The sequence below is a fragment of the Dermacentor andersoni genome, chromosome 1 (assembly GCF_023375885.2).
Source record: "Dermacentor andersoni chromosome 1, qqDerAnde1_hic_scaffold, whole genome shotgun sequence".
NCBI classification, from domain to species: Eukaryota; Metazoa; Arthropoda; class Arachnida; order Ixodida; family Ixodidae; genus Dermacentor; species Dermacentor andersoni.
The window spans coordinates 84,501,266-84,520,959 of NC_092814.1; the positions used below are offsets into that span (position 1 = coordinate 84,501,266).

Sequence of the window (19,694 nt, forward strand, 5' to 3'; positions counted from 1 at the left end):
CCAAGCTTCCAATGTTTCGATGATATTGATTATACTTGTTGTCGAATTTGCTTGGCTAGCATACGAGTGGCGTGGCATATACTAGTTGGTCTGTCAAAGAAAATAAGGTGCTGTCTGAACAGAGCTATGTTTAGTGGCTTCACTGTCATAATTCATTTTCTTCCTATCTTAGCACATCACCCCTTTTGACTCTGATGGGTTCCGGCAACGGATGATGCGTCAGGCCTCAGTCTCCGACTTTGTGTCAAGTTCTCCGGTTTCCTCCACACCACCGCGTTCTGATGTGTTGGAGATGGATGACCCAGGTGTTGCCTGAAGAATATTTCTAACGTGGAATGAAAGCACCTTGTGTTTTTACCATTTAAAAATATATCTAGGTCATAACACTCATTCTAAATGACCTAACAAAAGTTTGTAATATGCTCCTTTTGCTGTGATTTTCTTGGGCATGATTTGTTCCTCAAGGCACTATGTGTAGATCATGCTCTGGGAGGATTACGTAGTCTGGACATAGCTAATAACAGTGAAAACTTTTTTATGGAGTAACTGACAAAATGTATTAGAATGTTTAATCAGGACAACTTCAATGTTTTCCCCAGTGACCTGTGATGCTCTCACTATTATCTTTCTTCACTATCTCATGCTCAAGTGCAGGTGCATGCATTGTGTGCTTTGATGTGTTAATAGCAAAGTTTAATTATTTGTTGCCTGAGTTTTCTTTATGAAATAGCGTTCTTGACAAAAGTGTTGTTTAATTCACATGTTTTACAAAAGTCAAGCTCTGTGGTGTTAGAGGAAAGGGATGGTGTCACGGTGACATCAGAATAGACCACAACAATTACATTAGCACATTATTTCATTACACATGCTAACATGCTGCTTTTAATGCAGAAAGCTGAGAAGTTCAGTAAAAGTTAACAGTTGTAAAAGCAGGCATAAAAATAAATATGAACATGAGATGAAAAGGTATTAGTTGCAGTCATTTTTATGTAAGGCAAACAGGTTGTTACCTCAAGGCTTGAATGAGCACAAGTGGTCTTTGTCAGAACACTGTGCAGGCTTCTCTCACACTACTGCATGAGTAGTTGCACTCACACATTTGAGAATAGTGGAAGTTACGTTCAGATGCAGGAATGAAAATGTGTGTCTTATCGTTAAGGTGCATTATAGCAGTGCTGATTGTAGTAGCATGTGTGCCAGCTAGCCTTTGGGTTTCTTCTGCTAAGAATTGGAATGCCTGAACCGCTATGTTCAGGATAAACACGTGTGTCCATAGTTGACAGGTTGGCGCTGCTGTTTCCGGCGCATGCCCACATAGTTTTGGTTCTTTCTTCCGTGCCACATTTCAAGGGATATTCACCTTCTTTTTGTTGCCTTTTTCATCTCTTGTGTCTGTGATTTTTTACACCTGCTTTTCACAGTCATGAATGCTACTTATATGTGTCCATCCTCAAATCATGTTTTGGCAGCTGAGCCTGAAAGCACAAGTCAGCATAGCACTCCTGCACCATGCCCAAGAACTGTAAAAATGCCATGGTTGGCAGCAAAGAAAGCTTAAAACTGTGCAATATATATTATGTTTTCCACGATGTGTCATCTGAAAGAAAATATTTTCCCTCCCTCCGTGCCGCCTTGCTCCCAGTAATCAGATATGAGCTAAGTATTACTGCTGCTTTACCCTTGTTTTTTTTTACACATACTAAAACTCAACATTGAAAGGCCTTAAATTGGCTAAAGGCAGCAAGTACTTGGACAGCCTGTATATAACATGAAAATAGTAAACAATAATGGTCATGGGATTTGAATTTTTAGGGTGGTACAAATATTAAATTTATTTTGCAAAATATACAATTGAATTCAAAGAGTGCAACAGCTTCTCCCAACTTTGTGAGCAGTAAACTAAGTCACTGACTGAAAATTCAGACTCGGCACGGACCGTCCAAAAGCCAGAACAAATGTGAGAATATAATCGCTTGAAAGTAAGAGTCTTTATTTTACGCATGGCCAAAAAACGCTAGTCAGTGCATTGCTACATGCACCTACACTTGGTCTTCGTTAGTCCACATATGGACTTGGTTAGTCCATATTTCAACATTGTCATGTCGTCACTACAGGTAGACTATTAGTGTATGCTTCGACCATTGTTGTGTTGTCACTGCAGATAGACAAAAGTACAGTCACTACATGGACAGGATCTCCATCCCCTGGCAACTTGAAAAGAGGTACACTGCACTCCGGTCGCCAAAGATTGCTAGTTTTTTCACAACAGTCACTGTCCGGCACTTTGCTCATTGCTGCTCACAACTGTGCAGACATAGAGGGTAGAAGTGGCACCGTTTGAGGCTGCTTGATGATTCATGCGACAAAACTTCATAATAGTAATCAGAGAAGTCGCCCAGGACTGTGTTGCTATTTAACATGAAAGACCATACATTGGATGCTTGGAACTTTGCCCAACAAATTGCCAATGCTGAGTGGTTTGGCTTGGCTTGTCACATGGTTCGTGCTAAGTTGGTGACTACTGAATTGAAAAGGCTTCACTAGTTTCAATTACAAGGAGATTCCAGCGACTGTGCCGGCAACTTGCCTACACAAAAATATAGCTCTTTCTGCTCAACTCGGTGGCTGAATGAGCCCGCAGTCGTGCAGGCAGAATCCATATTATCAAATGGCATGCTGTAAGGTGCCTGAAATTTCGGTTGTCCTTATGTATTAGGTCGATGGGGTCAGTGGCGGTGCCACAAAGCTGTCCAGCGACTGCAGTTACATTTGCAATGAATCTTATATCCTTGCTTGCAATGTGCCTGCATGATTTCCATTCACCAAATAGGGCCTCTTAAAGGCGTCTCCTTAGTGTACCCATGTTTCCAGAAGTCTTTGCTTGATGACAGCTTGTGTTCCTGCTCTGAGGTAATAGAAAACTCAAAATTTTAATCCTTAGTCTTCAGAATGTTTTGTTTGTGTTGCATTTTGTTTGGTTGGTTTACTTATGGGGTGGGCTCTTTTCTGTGTTGAACACCTTCTGATGCACAGGTTCATCGTTCATCGTGTGAAGACTGACACCAAGAGAGAAATGTTGACCATGGCTGCTGAAGCTGAATGCCCAGGACAGGGCTGATCATTGTTCCAAAACAGCTTATTACCAAAGTTCTTAACAAAGTTATATATTCAGAAAGGTTTGCTCTTCACAGTTGCAATTATAGGTTGTGGTTATCTTCTAATGATGGTTTATGTTCTGCAAAAGGCTGCTTTGCTTTACAGTGACTGGAAGAAATGTATTGTGTTTGAATTTAAAAGCATCAGACATGTAGTGTTGACCTAAATGCAAACAACTTAATCAACCTTAAATAAGCTGAAAGACCTTATTTTGCTAAATTGCTGCTTCATCTTTTGCATTTGCTTTCTGTCTGTCTTGATGTCATTTACAATTATGTTGATTGACTGTACTTGTGTACAAGACTGCTGATCTAAATGTGTGCTTTTTTGTGTATGGTGTGTTTTCCTACATTTCTTGAAATTACTTTTTGGGATTGTGTGTCACTATTTATTTTATGTGGGCATTTAAAAGCTGGAATAGCTTTAAAAGAAGCCTTTACATCTTCCATTCATTCTTGAGAACAATTGTATAGAAAAGTAGGATTTACAAACAAAAAAAAGGAGCAAACGATAAAGCTCGCACTGTAGTGACGAGCAGCAGAATCTTTTTCCTCCTGAAACAAGGCAACATATGACATAAAAGAAAGAAGAAAAAAAGGTTGATGAGAAAGGCAAATACCAGCACAAAGTGAGGTAAAGCTAGGACAGATAAGCTCCTTATGTCCTTTTTGCTGAATGGTAAAGGGTTGGTTCTAAAATAATCCACATGCATTGGTTAAGGGACTCTCTTTCCGATTGTCACATTGTAAAGAAATGGATTGCTTTGGCAAATGTGGCACTGTATGACTAAATTGCAGCCTGTTGTCTTTTGCAATGTGCTGGTGTGTTTTGAAGCGTCACTGATGCAGCACCCTGTTCACCTAACAGATGATGACTTGCAAAAAGGCAGGAATATCTAATAATGGCAGTTGGAATGTATGTTTTGTATCCAGCTTTTACTTTGAAGGTGCTTGGTGTGTTTGGCTGGGCTTGACTGTCCACATTCTGGAAGTGGGTGCTAAGCTCAGCTGGGGCACTGAAATCAAGATGGGTGTCCATTGTAGCAGCTGCAGATAGTATTTTTCCTCTTACCTTACTCTTGCTGTTTTGTTGAAAGGAGGTGCTCAGAAAATGTGCGTTGTGGTACCCAGCTTCAATTAGCTGTTGGACCTTCACCTCAAAGTTTACAGGTATCTCCTAAGGGTAAGAGTTGTCAGCTTTCTGGGCAAAGATGTCAGGATCCCCAACTTAGGAGTAAGTAGGAAAAACGACACTAAGGGCTTGTATGGGCATAATATATCATACTTGCTAAGAATTGTTTTCAGTGCTCCACCTAAGCTAGTGCCTTAGGCATGAAAGTGGACCGTCAAGTGCCTCATTGACAAAACACCATGCAGTCCATTATTGACAAGATTCATGAGCTTGTCAGCACAATGGAATCTGAGACTGGCAAGAATTTGGAATCGCACTGTAGCACTTGCAAGTGCAATGCATTCTTTTTTTAAGGTAGCAGTCAAATTATTCTCAATGTACACAAGAAATATTGGAGCATTTGTAATTCACAAAAAAAAAAAAACATTTTTAAGTATACTGTCATTTGCATTACTAAAGTTCATTTGCCTGTCTTCCCAGCAATTATCTTGTACTGTTGTTTGTACTGCTTTTCTTCACGATGCAAAATCAACTTGCCCAGTGTTTTTTTTATGCTCTTTAGTTGCAGCACTGCCGAGCCCTCATTGCCAGTGTTTAATGTTATTCAGTGCCTTCAAATTGAAGAGTCAGTAACTTAATAAAATATGCTATGCTAGCTATGCAAATGCTGCTTGCATGAGTGATTCACGGGCATTGGCAGACAATTTTCATGAAGTAAGCTAGACAAATACACAACTAAAAATTGTTTTAATTTTGCAACTACAATATATGTTTACATTAAAAACATGTATCATATTTTTGGGATTGTGTATTGCTATTTATTTTATGCAGACATCTAAGCTGGAATAGCTTTAAAAGAAGCCTTTACACCTTCCATTCATTCTTGAGGACAATCGTATTTGAAGACAACTCCGTTTTGTTTGTTCTAGATGGTTTGTATTTGAAAAGGAATATTCATCATCAAATTTTCTACTCTCTACACTAATCACATTCAGAAACAGTAGTTTGACAAATTCTCAATTTAACATGAATTTCTCGTAGCGTACCACTCTCGAAATCTGGCAGAGCTTATAATAGCTGTGCTCCTTTTTTTTTGGCTGGCAAAACTAGACGATTCAGCTTTCTCCAGCAATCAACTGTGTAATATGGGAGGTTTGTCTTTGTCTCAAGGCTTCTACTTCTGAATGTGAAATTGGAAAGTTTTAGCTTCAGGGATGCAAGCCACACCCGAGCATTAGGGGACGCACACCACGGGGCATATAAAAGAATGCAAAGTGAGCACAAAAGAGCACGAAGCACCCCCAATTGAGGCGCCTGCCAACCTGGGTGTGGTTTGCGTCCCCAAATCTAAGATTCCCTGTTAACGTACCAATTATCAAATTTGCTGACCATTTCAAAACTAAAAAAAATGAGGTCATCTTTAAATGATATTGTCAAGTTTTTAATATATACCATAATTGCAAAATTTCAAAGTTATAAAAAATATGTATTTGCGGACTAATTTGCAAGAAGTGTGTCTGCCAAAATGCGTTAACTATTTGTACAATCAACGTTTGCCAGCTAGCCTAGCACTTTTATTAAATTACTGACACTTTTAACTTAAACACACTGTATACCTTCTTGTCATAGTTGTGGGAAAATGCAGCAAATGTACCAGTTGGTTGTGCAGGACAGGGTTCAGCATGGTTCAGCAGCTTTAGCTGCATGGACAAAACACCGAGTTACAATTTGTTTTTCACTTGCAACTTTTGGTTATTACAGTTTTCAGGTGCTGCTTTATCTGTGTTTTGAAAGTTCCTGCAGGGTCCAGTGAATGTTCCATGTTCATATTTTCTAGTTTTTCCTAAACCAGTTTTGGAGTTCAAAAATCACAGTCGTGAATGCTGGGCTGACTATAGGAAAGCTACAAACATTCTAAAAATTTCTGTGAACACTGGCTATAACGTTTTTTTGTTGAATTGGTGCTTTTGTCCATTGCCTCTGCCTTTAATTCACATTGCTAAAGTGCTGATTTGGTTTTAGATTGTATATGTGAATTTTACTCTTAAGTGGACTTTCTTGTCTCTAGTTTTACATTGTATTTAAACTTGGTGGTCATTTTTATGGTATTCATGCTCCTGATGCACAACTATATTGTGAGTGATGTAAAGACTGGTGAATTTTGTAGCCATGGTGCATATTTGTAGCCACCAGTACCATGGTTCATGTAATGATGTCTGGTTATGGCTACGGCTGTAGTCTTCCGGGAACAGGAACAAATAAATTGTGTTCATTCTTGAGTTCTATGTTTTTCACCTGCATTTCTCCTCCATGATGCTGCTGCCTCAAGAATCCTGCATTTTAAAGGAATCCTGAAACGCTTTTTGAACACAGTAAGAAAACATTGTTGATTTGTTAGCAATGCTTCTGTGAACATGTCAGCCAAATATTATTGCAGTGCGAGCAGCAGCGAAATTTACAATCTCGTGTCAAGACTCAAAGGATGTGAAAATCGCTTCTTGCTTCCACAGTGTCGTCATGCAGCGTTGTCGCAAGCAGTTGGACGCTCAACAGCTATTGCCCGATTTTGTGATTGCGAGAACATTCACAGTAACACAATTGTGACTCATTTGACTTAAAAAATATGTATGTCTGCGATCTCTAAAAAAAAAAAAATTATTTTATAGTTTCACTGCCGGTCTAAAAAAGGATAGTTGCGCGTTGAGTCTGCTGCGCGTCTGCTTTGCAATGAAAAGCGCAGTGTAGATACTGTGGCCGCCACCTGCCTTCTCATGCTTAACCTTTGGGTGGGGCGATGGGGTGCATTGCTCCATTGTGCCCCCTTGCCTTCTCCTCTGTGCAGCTTCAATTGGCTAGTGGAAATAAAATAGAAAGGCGCTCATCAGTTCGATAATTTACGCCTAACTTTGCTTGTGCTTGAAGGAAGTATTCAAAAAAAAGTTTCCAGCAGAAGATTCGTGAGGCGACATAATTTAACAGTGATGTTGTACAATTAGAAAAAAATTCAAGGGGCACTTGGTTATCCCTACGTGGATGAATGCGAAAGCATTGCGACCACTGCACGAAGCTTAGGCATTATACAAATACCCCCCCCAAATACAGATACCTTTATTTTAACATCAGGGATGTTAGGGGTGCAGCCAAAAAGCCTATGACTGGCTTGACAGAGGGGTTCACCCCCGTACATAAAAACCGGCAGCAACAGAACACGGACTTGCCAGAATGCAAAGTCGTGGGTCCAACTCCCACCGAAGGTCGAGGGATCCACTTCCAAAAAAGGGTGTGGGTTCGAGTGCCTTAATTAACTCTACCTTAATTCACTGCACCGTATTTAACTTCACCTTATTTAACACCAAAGGTCGAAGGTTCGACTCTCGCCAAAGGACGCAGGTTGCACTGCCTGAACTATACCTTAATTAACCAAAGGTCGAGGGTTCATAGCCTTTTTTGGACCATTGTTTGGTCATGCCGGCAATGCCGGACTTTCCGCCTCGTGTGCCATTTAATGCTTTCACATTAACACATTAAACATGTTTCAGTGCCTTTATGAATTCACTTCATACATTGTCTGTTATTCGCTTGTCATTTAGTTTACAACCCCTCCTGCTTGGGCCACAACATTGGCCTGCAGTATGTGTAAATAATAATGAAAGGCACCCATGCTGGCTGTTGCATATGCAAATTTAATCAGCTCACCGGAAGTTTGCACCTGTTGGGGCTTGCAGGTGAAGTTGAATTTGGTGCTTCAGTCCCTCTTCCCCTACCCCACTATTTTTTCTTTGTTAATTATAGTCCGGACATGAATCGTTACTGAGGCGCCGGATGAATTTAGCCAAGGCCTGCCCGAAGTACCAGACAACGTTCAACAGCACTTTTTGATTGAATGACTGTCTACTGAATCGTTTTGAACTTTCGTCGCTTTAATTTATGCATCAAAATTATATATTTATAAATTTATTATCTGAACACACATGTAAAGTCTGCCCGACTCTTCGCCAATCCCCGTGAGTGGGTATGCGCCAAACACATCAAGGTCATCATGAAGTCGGGGGTCAAAGTATTGCTTCAGTCCCTCTTCCCCTACCCTTTTTTTCCTTTTTAATTATATTCGGGACATGAATCATTACTACGAGGCGCTGGATGAATTTAGTCAAGACATGCCCGAAGTACCGAACAACGTTCAGCAGCACTTTTTGATTGAATGAGTGTCTACTGAATTGTTTTGAACATTCCTCGCTTTAATTTATGCATCAAAATTATATATTTATAAATTTATTATCTGAACACACATGTAAAGTCTGCCCGACTCTTGGCCAATCCCCGTGAGTGGGTATGCGCCAAACAAATCAAGGTCAACATCATCAAATCGGGGGGTCAAAGTATTCAGTCCCTCTTCCCCTACCCCTCTTTTTTTTCCTTTTTAATTATATTCGGGACATGAATCATTACTATGAAGCGCTGGATGAATTTAGCCCGAAGTACCGGACATTGTTCTACAGCACCTTTGTGAGCCAGCAACGTACGAAGAGCTGTGTGCAGTTGTAAAGATGTCCCAGGGCGTCCGCAGAACTTTTTGCAGACACCCAATTGGACACCGACGCTCAACCCAGCAACGGGTGCCTAAGAGCTGTCCTCTAATTCTGCGAGCATGTATGTGAAGGTATCAGTACGCTGCTGTTATTAGCTAAATTTCCCTGTGTCCCAAGAAAAATCTGCGTCTCAGATATTTTATACTTTGATGAAATAGACCGTATCTTAAGTGCAATGTGTCAACTTGAATGTTCTTTAGCTTATTTAACTTTCGTTACCGCGAGAAAATGGTCGGTTTTTATAGGTCTCGAAAAAATATTTACCACTACAAAAACTATACCACACATCGCAGCATAGCATATTGTGCATGATACAATGCTATTTCCAAAAACATACATTGCCCAAAAAAAAAATTTGGTAAAACATAAAAATTCTAGAATGTGCTCTTAGGTACGGGACCTTTTCCTGAGCCTCCTTCGAGTTCACCAGACCACATCGAATCGCGCCACAGCTAATTGAGGAGCGCAGAAGCACGTATACCACATCCCGAGGCGCGGCACGTGCAAGCAAGTTGGCGGCCCCCACCTCGTACGCCGCATCTGGAGCTATTCACTGCTTGACTCTTCCCGAAAGTGTAGCGAGAGCCTGGCACTGTTCCAGGTAAAGTGGGTCCCGAAGCAAGACGGCTGTAATGCACCGTGAAACCCTGGCAGCGTCGCCCCCTTACGCCAATTTTTGACGGCGCTTGCAAGTCAGCAAGGCAATACCGCAGGGAGAAAGCCCTCGGACAATTGGGGCCCAAGAGCGACCCTCTCCGCCTTGGTGACGGTAGTTGCAGACTGGGACGGCATGACCGCAGAGAGAAGTAAGCACTCGGACAATCGGGGACCAAGGAGCGACCCTTTCCGCCTGGTGTGACACAATCGCACGGGCGCCTACCATTGGCCGAAAATGGCGTCACCTGAGCGGGCTCGCCGATTGGCCGAACGTGGCGTGTCTTCGAGACACCGAAGGGCTTAAAAGCCAGAGACCGGGAGCAGCAAGAGAGGATTCCTAGAGCATTCTTCATTGATCTCTTTCGAGCTTCTTGCCACGGGCCGCAGCGTCCGAGTTGCTGCCGCCCGTAATGACTTTAAGACAGTTAATTGACTCTCACTGCAAATAATGTAAATAAACCTCCAAGTTTTTATCCCAAAGTCCTCCTCAACTCTTACAGCGCCATTTGTGCTGCCACTTGATAAAACAATAGAAAGCATGATATCTACAAAAACATTATTATCAAAGGAAATTCAGAATATGCATTTCAAAGATAAATAACCCAGGAATAGTGTCTGGAAAAATAAATGCACAGTACACCGCCGTTTTTCGGAAATGTAAAAAAAACTAAGACCGGTTCATCGCTCATGCCATGCGGTGAAGCCGTCCCTAGATTTTGTATAGCATAGATGCATTCCGCGCTTTTCCCACAAAATGTATGGTTTTTGTTCAACTTTGCGGCCCTCGTGACACATTTTGCAGTACCGCCTTTTCGGCATCTTCTCAGGATGGTCCAATGAGAAGTCCAAGGAACGCACTTAAGTTCGTCTAGAGTCATGCACCTCTTCCAGGACCGATCGCTCTCAGCGTAGCTAGGCAACAACAAGAATATGCATCCAAGCATATCTGTTTGCATTTTTGCAGATTGTCTATATCACCTCTGCAGAGGAGAAGAGTTGAAAGAAGTCCCACGTAGTTGTAAACTGTCTTGCGCTGGTCCGTATAGTGCTGGACCGAGATGTGCTACGGGCGGCCTTCTTGGCGTGAACGGAAGTTTCTTTGCTGCCAATGGCAGCACATCATAGCCAAGCGAAGTATGCACCCTGAAGATAATCAGTAGAGCTCTCAGGTTGTGCAAAAAGACCGGTAGATAAGCGCGCACAAGGAAGGAGACCGCTCAAGCCCGTAAAGGATCGAAACTCGCCGGCGAACAGCTGCGGGTGTCCCATGCTGACTCGACACATCGTTGCCATCGGAGCTTAAATCTGCTTTGCTGTCATCTTCGGAATCTCAACTCGAGTCCTCATCACTAAGTTGAAGCACGGGTGCAGCACAGTTTCGAGTACGACGCTTTTCTCGCCACGCAGCTGCTAGCCGTGCGGGACGACGACGTGGGAGCGTCTTTCGATAACTGCGCAGTGAAGCCGGCAGCGCCCCTTGCTCTTGCAAACTGGTTGAAATTGCCGGGTCCACATGTTGGACATGCGGCGGGCCTTCAGAAATGCACTTTGGCGGAATAAAACGACTCGGACTCCAAACCAAAGCTCACTGTAGTGAACCAACTGGCGTCATTTTCGGTTAATTATCACCGCTCAGCACTGCCGGACGGCAAAGCCGGCTATGTAATTTAAATCTTGACTTGCTGGGTGTCATTTGATTACAAAATTTTGATGCTAGTGCAGCGTGATCGTGAGCGGGATGCTTTTTTTCTCGAGCGCGGCAGAATACATACGCAAAAAAGGTCCGTCAGAAATCACAACGTAGCTGAAGCGCGAAAATTTAAACTGATTCTGAAAGTGCAGTGCCTGTACTAACTACTGGATGTCCTTAAGTTGATAAGAAGCGGCACCAACATGTCGAAATCGGCGATCTAAAGCATCGATCACCGGTGATCTATTTGAATAGGCGTGGTAACGAAAGAGTTAAGAGCATTACGAATAATTATTGAAGCATCATGTTTACGCGCGATATATATATATATATTGCACATCGTCCACATTACTTTCATAATCAATGCCTATATACACCAGCGCTTGTCATGTATTTCTCATGTTTCATTTTTATGTGCGCTGCCGAAGAATGGATATTAGGCTTACCTGGTGCCTTCACTGAAGGAGGCAACTTCATTGCTTCATTGTGGTAACTGTAAGGATAAGGTAATGGGTAATGTGTGGATAAAATTTAAAATAGATGGATAATATTGGCGTTCGCAGTAAATTATTTATGCAAGCACTCTATAGAGTGCTATGAGCATGTCTAACGAGCGCGCAAAAATTGAGCACGCTGCCCTGGCAGAACAATAAAAGGCATCAAGACCAAATTTAGTGAGAATTGGTGGTACGCCATGGAAACTCTCTCTGCGAAGTTCAATGTGGTTGGATCAAACACTGCCTTTGTTAAAGATTTCTAATTCAAGTGTTCGAGCATGTGATATGGTCGCAATCGGCTATGCTTCCCAGTCACACGACACAGCCGAAGGTTGCAACAGGTTTATATTTCGTGGAAAGGGGAGTGGGGGTCATGGTAAGTGCAATTTGCGGAAAAATTTTTACGTTCCTGGTCTGGTTGGAAGCGTTGCAAATAATTACTGAGTGGTCATTTTTTGTCCTATATTTTCAAGCATAAGACGTTCCTACTTGGTTTCAGTGATGCCCTCGGTGAACTAAACAAGACGCTCATTTATATTTGGCGAAAATTAAAGGGCCCATTAAGGGCAATATGTAGGAAAACTTCAAAGGCAGGGGGCTAATTATGACATATGCAAGTAATCCAGAGCTTTATGAATGTGTTTTACGAACAAAGCAGTATTTATTCTGCTGCCCTGCGAGCACTGTGAAAACCGATATCAAATCTAGTGAAAATGAGAGGGGAGAGGTGGCAGGGGAGGGCACGTAAGTACAACACGTGCGTTGATAAAAATATATGCAATATAATTACAAGAAACTTTCATTGCAACTGTACAAAAGAAACAGCTTCCCTGGAAATTGGGTTGTAATTCTCCAAGGTCGCACACATCTGCTGTCTTTCTTTCTTGTGAATATTGCAAGTCATCTATATTGATCGTACTATTTTGTGTATAACCTAAAAATACTATTACCTAAACTAGTGATACATTTATGCTGTAGACTTGCATACCAAGTACATTTCCTTGTTTAATCATTAAAATTGTTCGTAGCAAATGTGAATTTCTTATGTGTGCTGTGCTGTTGCTACTGGGTGGAATCAGGGACCTCTGTCAGGCACTCATTGTCGTTTGTCCCTGCATCATCTTGCAATATTATATAGTTGCAAGAAATACAAATTCATACAATTTTCCGAGCCCACCATGGTTCATAAGCATTTCCAGGCGCTTTCACTTATTGTAATAGCAATTCGAAATTATATATATATATATATATATATATATATATATATATATAGAGAGAGAGAGAGAGAGAGAGGTCAGATCGTTTGTTATTGTTCGCCCCCCCCCCACTCGAGGAATAGTTGGTACGCCACTGCAACCAACGCAGATAAGACGTATATTTAGCCGCAGTCGCCTCGATCGGCTAAACTTCAAACATTTTCTTGCATGATGATTAAATTATTTTGGTAGTAATTACGTGGACACAATAAAAAAGTAAGACGAATATTTTACAATAAAACGAATTCGCAGTAACAACGCGTTATTATTAATTGGTCTGCAGCGGCATCTACCTATGGCGGCTACCATCCAGCTGTGCTGCAAAACTCGGTGCAGAAGACGAAATTTTATATCTTATAATTACCCGCTTCGCGGTGCGCTTTCACCATGTACGTTGGATCCGCGCGTGCGCAAACGTCTGGCCGTAAGGTCAGCTGGGACGGCTTAAACGCGAATTTTGCCTTCAGGCATGTTTTCATGGCAGCGCGCCATTGTCCTCCAGCCATTCAAAGTCTCGTTATCTCCACCACACTCTCCTTACCCCCTCGTGTTGGATCTCCGTTCTCTCCTCTTTCGATGTCGCCCATTCTCGCCTTCTTTTCGTTTAGCTATTTTGCGTTTGGCTGGGTTAGTACCAGTTAGCGAATAGCTCCGTATGGGAGAAGGCGGGGAAGGAAGGCCGCTAGTGGACGTTAGTCGAGGCAAAGGGGGAGAGAGTTTCTTTTGGTAGAGTTACTGCAACTCTTATCTGGATGGACGGATGGATGGATGGATGTTATGAGCGTCCCCTTTGGAAGGCCCCACCAAGCTCTTGCTATTATACTACGTAATGTCCTCCCTGTAGGTTAAAAAAGAAAGAAAAAAAACCACGATGAATTCCCATAACCAAATTTTCTGACCCCCTATTGTGAACTTTGTTTTTGTACGTCTCCGTTTCTTGTCGTTTCCCTACTTTTCTTCCAATAATCTTCCAGTCGCCTCTTACTAATCTCTATTGCGGACATGTCTACTTTCCCCCTGCTCTCGCTGAACCCAAGGGCTTCAAGGAGGCCAGTGGTGCCTAAATCGACCGCTGGGCAGATGTCTTCACATTCTAATAAAACATGATCGTTTCGCTAGCTTTACCGCAGCAAGCACATGCAATGGCGTAGCTAGGTCGTCTAGCACCCGGGGCCCATAGGTCTCCTGTCAACATTTCTTAGGCGGTGAAACGCGTCGTCCGATAAAGGCAAACAAGTACACGTGTCAATACCCCCCTCTTAAAAAGCATCGACCCGATGCTGCAAAGAAACGAAAGCAATAATGAAAAAACACCTGTAACAAAGAAACCAACAAAATAGGGAAGTTCGTCAGCGTCCGTAAAAGGGTTTAAGGCGCACCACTTGGACCACTTCAGATCGTGCGCGGCGCCGCTGTGAATGCGAAATGCCGTCTGGGCACGACCTCATAGACCAGTGCGCCAATACGTCGAATGACCTTGTAGGATCCGAAATAGCGTCGCAAAAGTTTCTCGCTCAGTCCTCGTCGGCGTATCGGGGTCCATACCCAAACAACCGCGGTCGCCGGGCTGGTACTCGTCGTCGGAGGTTGTAGTGTCGGCTGTCGGTACGCTGCTGGTTCTTGATCCGTAGACGGGCGAGCTGTCGGGCTTCTTCGGCGCGCTGGAGATAGGTAGCGACGTCAAGATTCTCCTCGTCAGTGACGTGCGGCAGCATGGCGTCGAGCGTCGTCGTCGGGTTCCTGCCGTAAACCAGCTTAAACGGCGTGATCTGTGTTGTTTCTTGCACCGCCGTGTTGTAAGCGAAGGTTACATACGGCAGCACCGCGTCCCACTTCTTGTGCTCGACGTCGACGTACATTGCTAGCAAGTCGGCGAGGGTCTTGTTCAGGCGCTCCGTGAGACCATTCGTTTGCGGATGGTAGGCAGTTGTCCTCCTGTGGCTTGTCTGGCTGTATTGCAGAATGGCTTGGGTGAGCTCTGCTGTAAAAGCCGTTCCTCTGTCGGTGATGAGGACTTCTGGGGCACCATGTCGCAGCAGGATGTTCTCGACGAAAAATTTCGCCACTTCGGCTGCGCTGCCTTTTGGTAGAGCTTTAGTTGCAGCGAAGCGGGTGAGATAGTCCGTCGCCACGACGATCCACTTATTTCCGGATGTTGATGTCGGAAACGGTCCTAACAAGTCCATACCGATCTGCTGAAAAGGTCGGTAAGGAGGTTCGATCGGCTGTAGTAATCCTGCTGGCCTTGTCGGTGGTGTCTCGGCATGTCTTGACGTAACGCGCGACGTCGGCGGTCAGACGCGGCCAGTAATACCGTTCCTGTATCCTCGACAGCGTCCGGGAGAATCCGAGGTGCCCAGCGGTTGGATCGTCGTGAAGGGCGTGCAATACTTCTGGACGCAGCGCTGACGGTACAACAAGAAGGTAGCTGGCGCGGACTGGTGAGAAGTTCTTCTTCACGAGCAGGTTGTTTTGTAGCGTGAACGAAGACAACCCACGCTTAAATGCCCTAGGGACAACGTCAGTGTTCCCTTTCAAATACTCGACGAGGCCTTTTAGCTCCGGGTCTGCTCGTTGCTGTTTAGTGAAATCTTCCGCGCTTATTATTCCAAGGAAGGCGTCGTCGTCTTGCGGCGGGGGATCGATGGGGGCGCGTGATAAGCAGTCGGTGTCAGAGTGTTTTCTTCCGGACTTGTATATTACGGTGACGTCATATTCTTGCAATCTGAGGCTCCACCGCGCTAGCCGTCCTGAAGGGTCCTTTAAGTTAGCTAGCCAAGACAATGCGTGATGGTCGCCGACGACTTTGAATGGCCTGCCACAGAGGTAAGGGCGGAATTTTGCTGTAGCCCAAATGATGGCGAGGCATTCCTTTTCAGTCGTAGAATAATTGCCTTCCGCTTTTGACAGCGACCGGCTAGCATAAGATATCACCCGTTCAAGTCCGTATTTCCTCTGGACTAGGACGGCACCGAGGCCTAGGCTACTGGCGTCAGTGTGGATTTCGGTATCGGCGTCCTCGTCGAAGTGTGCAAGTACCGGCGGCGACTGCATGCGTCGTTTGAGTTCTTGAAATGCGTCGGCCTGCGGTGTTTCCCACTTGAACTCGATATCACATTTGGTTAGATGTGTTAGCGGCTCCGCGATGCGTGAAAAGTCCTTGACAAAGCGCCTATAGTAGGCGCACATGCCAATGAATCTGCGCACTGCCTTCTTGTCGATTGGCTGCGGGAACTTTGCGATGGCAGCTGTATTCTGCGGGTCGGGGCGTACTCCAGATTTGCTGATGACGTGGACTAGGAACAGAAGCTCATCGTAAGCGAAGCGGCACTTTTCCGGTTTCAGAGTGAGCCCTGATGACTTGATGGCCTCTAATACTGTCGCAAGTCGCCTAAGGTGATCGTCGAAATTTCCGGCGAAGACAACGACGTCATCCAAGTAAACAAGACACGTCTGCCATTTCAATCCTGCTAACACCGTGTCCATGACGCGCTGAAACGTTGCAGGCGCCGAGCACAGTCCGAATGACATGACCTTGAACTCGTAGAAGCCGTCTGGCGTGATGAAGGCGGTCTTTTTGCGATCTCTCTCGTCGACTTCTATTTGCCAGTAGCCAGACTTGAGGTCCATCGACGAGAAGTATTTAGCGTTGCAGAGCCGATCCAATGCGTCGTCTATCAGTGTAAGGGGGTTTCATGTCCTTCTTCGTGACCTTGTTCAGTCGACGATAATCGACGCAGAAGCGTAGGGTTCCGTCCTTTTTCTTCACCAAGACTACAGGAGATGCCCACGGGATTTTCGACGGCTGGATGATGTCGTCGCGCAGCATTTCGTCGACTTGTTGCCTAATAGCTTCACGTTTTCGTGTCGAAACTCGGTAAGGGCTCTGGCGGAGTGGTCGAGCGCACTCTTCGGTTATTATGCGATGCTTTGCAACTGGTGTTTGTCGAATTTTCGATGACGTCGAAAAGCAGTCTTTGTATCGTCGGAGAAGACTTCTGATCTGTTGCTGCTTACTCATAGGAAGACTTGGATTTACGTCGAAGTCTGGTTCGGGGACTATGCTCATCGGGGTAGATGCGGCAGAATCCGAGAGGACAAAGGCATTGCTAGTTTCCACAATTTCCTCGATGTACGCGATTGTCGTGCCCTTGCTGATATGCTTGAACTCTTGGCTGAAGTTCGTTAGCATAACTTCCGCTTTCCCTCCATGAAGTCGAGCGATCCCTCATGCGACGCAAATTTCACGGTCGAGCAGTAGATGTTGGTCGCCCTCGATGACGCCTTCTACGTCAGCAGGTGTTTCGGTGCCGACGGAAATAATAATGCTGGAGCGCGGCGGGATGCTCACTTGATCTTCGATCACACTCAAGGCGTGGTGACTACGACAGTTCTTCGGCGGTATCGCTTGATCTTCCGACAGGGTTATCGATTTTGACTTCAGGTCTATGATTGCGCCGTGTTGGTTCAGGAAGTTCATGCCGAGAATGACGTCTCGTGAACACTGTTGGAGGATAATGAAGGTGGCAGGCTAAGTCCGGTCATGAACAGTAATTCTTGCCGTGCATATTCCAGTCGGCGTAATGAGGTGTCCTCCAGCGGTTCGAATTTGAGGGCCTTCCCATGCAGGTTTAACTTTCTTCAACTGCGCGGCGATGGGTCCACTCATGACGGAGTAATCGGCTCCTGTGTCTACTAAGGCGGTGACTGTGTGGCCGTCGAGAAGCACGTCGAGGTCGGTGGTTCTTTGTCTGGCGTTGCAGTTAGGTCTTGGCGTCGGATCACGGCTGCGTCGTGTTGAACTGAAGCTAGAACGTCGCGTCGTCGTCTTTCGTCGGTGTAGTCTTGGCTTCCTGACTTCGTCGGGGCGGCGGTGTGTCGTTATAAGGTCGTTGAGATGGTCTCTTCGTCGTCTCCGTCGGTGGCGGAGGATCTTCGTCAGTTCGACGAACAGCAACCGCACCTCCATCGGTTGCTGCTTTTAGTTTTCCGGATATGGGCTCGCAGAGCGGCGCCGGGCTGGGCCGGTGTATGTTCGGCGCTGCGGCGACAGGTAGCGGCCTGGTGACGGCGAACGGGACGACGGTCGTCGAGGGCTCCACTGAGTAGCGGCGAGGTCGTTCGCCAATCTGTGGTCGCGGCGCGTTAACGGCGAACCCTCGGAGTCCCATCTCCCGGTATGGGCATCGGCGGTAGATGTGCCCGGCTTCTCCGCAGTGGTAGCAAAGCGGACGGTGGTCGGGGGCGCACCAAACGTCAGTCTTCCTTGGAATGCCGCGTGGAGTGACGGGTTGGCGTGCTGGCGGCGGGGATGGTGGTGTACGACGGAACTGTGTCGTCACTGGACCCAGCCGTGGGGGCGGAGGGGGAACGTGACGGCGGGCTACAGCGGCGCATGTCATCGCTTGCGGCTGAGGCTGCGGTGATTCAGGGGCTACTCCGAGTTGTGGGAGCTCCTCACGTACGGCGTCGGCATTCGAAGCCACTTGAGGCTGTGATGACGGGAACAGCTTCTGTAGCTCCTCCCGCACGACCGCTCGGATAGTCTCGCGCAGGTCGTCGGTGGCCAGTGACTGAGCTCCGGCGTAGCTTGTCGAGGTCGTGCGGCGGTTGAATTGCCGGTTCCGCATTTCCAGTGTCTTCTCGATGCTAGTGGCCTCGCGAAGAAACTCGCCGACAGTCTTCGATGGGCTTCGTACCATTCCGGTGAAAAGTTCCTCCTTTACACCACGCATCAGTAGACGGACTTTCTTTTCCTCGGACATTTCCGGGTCGGCGTGGCGGAATAGGCGGCTCATTTCTTCTGTAAAAATCGCGTTGGTCTCATTAGGCAGCTGCACTCGGGTTTCTAGTAGAGCTTGGGCTCGTTCACGGCGTATGACGCTTGCGAATGTCTGCAGGAAGCCACTTCGGAAAAGGTCCCAGGTCGTTAAGGTGGCTTCTCTGTTCTCGAACCACGTCCTGGCAGCGTCTTCCAATGTGAAGAAGACATGTCGCAGTTTATAGTCGCTGTTCCAACTGTTAAATGCAGCGACCCTCTCATACGTCTCAAGCCAGGTTTCCGGGTCCTCGAATGTTGAACCGCGGTACGTCGGAGGCTCCCTGGGCTGCTGCAGTACGATGGGGGGACGCTGGGGCTGCCATTGGAGTTGCCTTGGCCACAATCTTCTTGGTCTTCTCAGGTAGAAGTCCGTGCTCCGGGGGCAGCTGTTGAAGACGGCGGCTTGCTCGATGGTCCGGGACTACGTTGGTGTTCTCTTTGTGGTCCGGGCTTGGATCACTGCTTGTCGGGGGCGTCCGGTACATGAAGGAAAAGCACCTCCACCATATGTCACTGGGTGGTGACGTTGTAGAACACAGTAGCAATACTGTGAAAGACAAAACTAACTTTTATTGGGCGAACCTGTGCCCACAAAAGCAGGCTACACTTATAGCACAGCGATAGGGGCGAACACGGTCGGCGATCGTCGAAAATCTTATGAGCGGCTCAAGCGCGTCGGCTGCTATACATCAGTCGTCGAATGTTCCAGAGTAATCACTGGGACCCGCGTGCCTTCCACAAAGTTCTACGTTACGGACTATATATATATATATATATATATATATATATATATATATATATATATATATATATATATATATATATATATATACTACCGAGTGGGGCGAACTCGGTAGTATGGCAGTGGACTGCTAGGCGCTGTCCTCGCAATGGCTC

At 45.5% G+C, this 19,694-nt stretch overlaps 1 protein-coding gene across 8 annotated transcripts in view; it reads left to right on the top strand.

The window, feature by feature from the left end:
- The window catches only part of LOC126546314 (eukaryotic translation initiation factor 4E-binding protein Mextli-like), a 100,620-nt gene extending 94,054 nt beyond the window's left edge, over nt 1-6,566 (top strand). For 6 of the 8 annotated variants that reach the window (XM_055061685.2, XM_072286185.1, XM_072286196.1 and 3 more), the window contains 2 exons: nt 173-305; nt 3,034-6,566. In XM_055061685.2, coding sequence (XP_054917660.1) covers nt 173-305; nt 3,034-3,053 — 153 coding nt within the window. In that variant the 3' untranslated portion in view covers nt 3,054-6,566. Of the gene's footprint in view, nt 1-172; nt 2,223-3,033 lie in introns of all 8 variants that reach the window. The other 2 variants (XR_011892488.1, XM_055061687.2) reach the window with 2 other exon arrangements.
- The last annotated feature ends 13,128 nt before the right edge of the window (nt 6,567-19,694 follow it).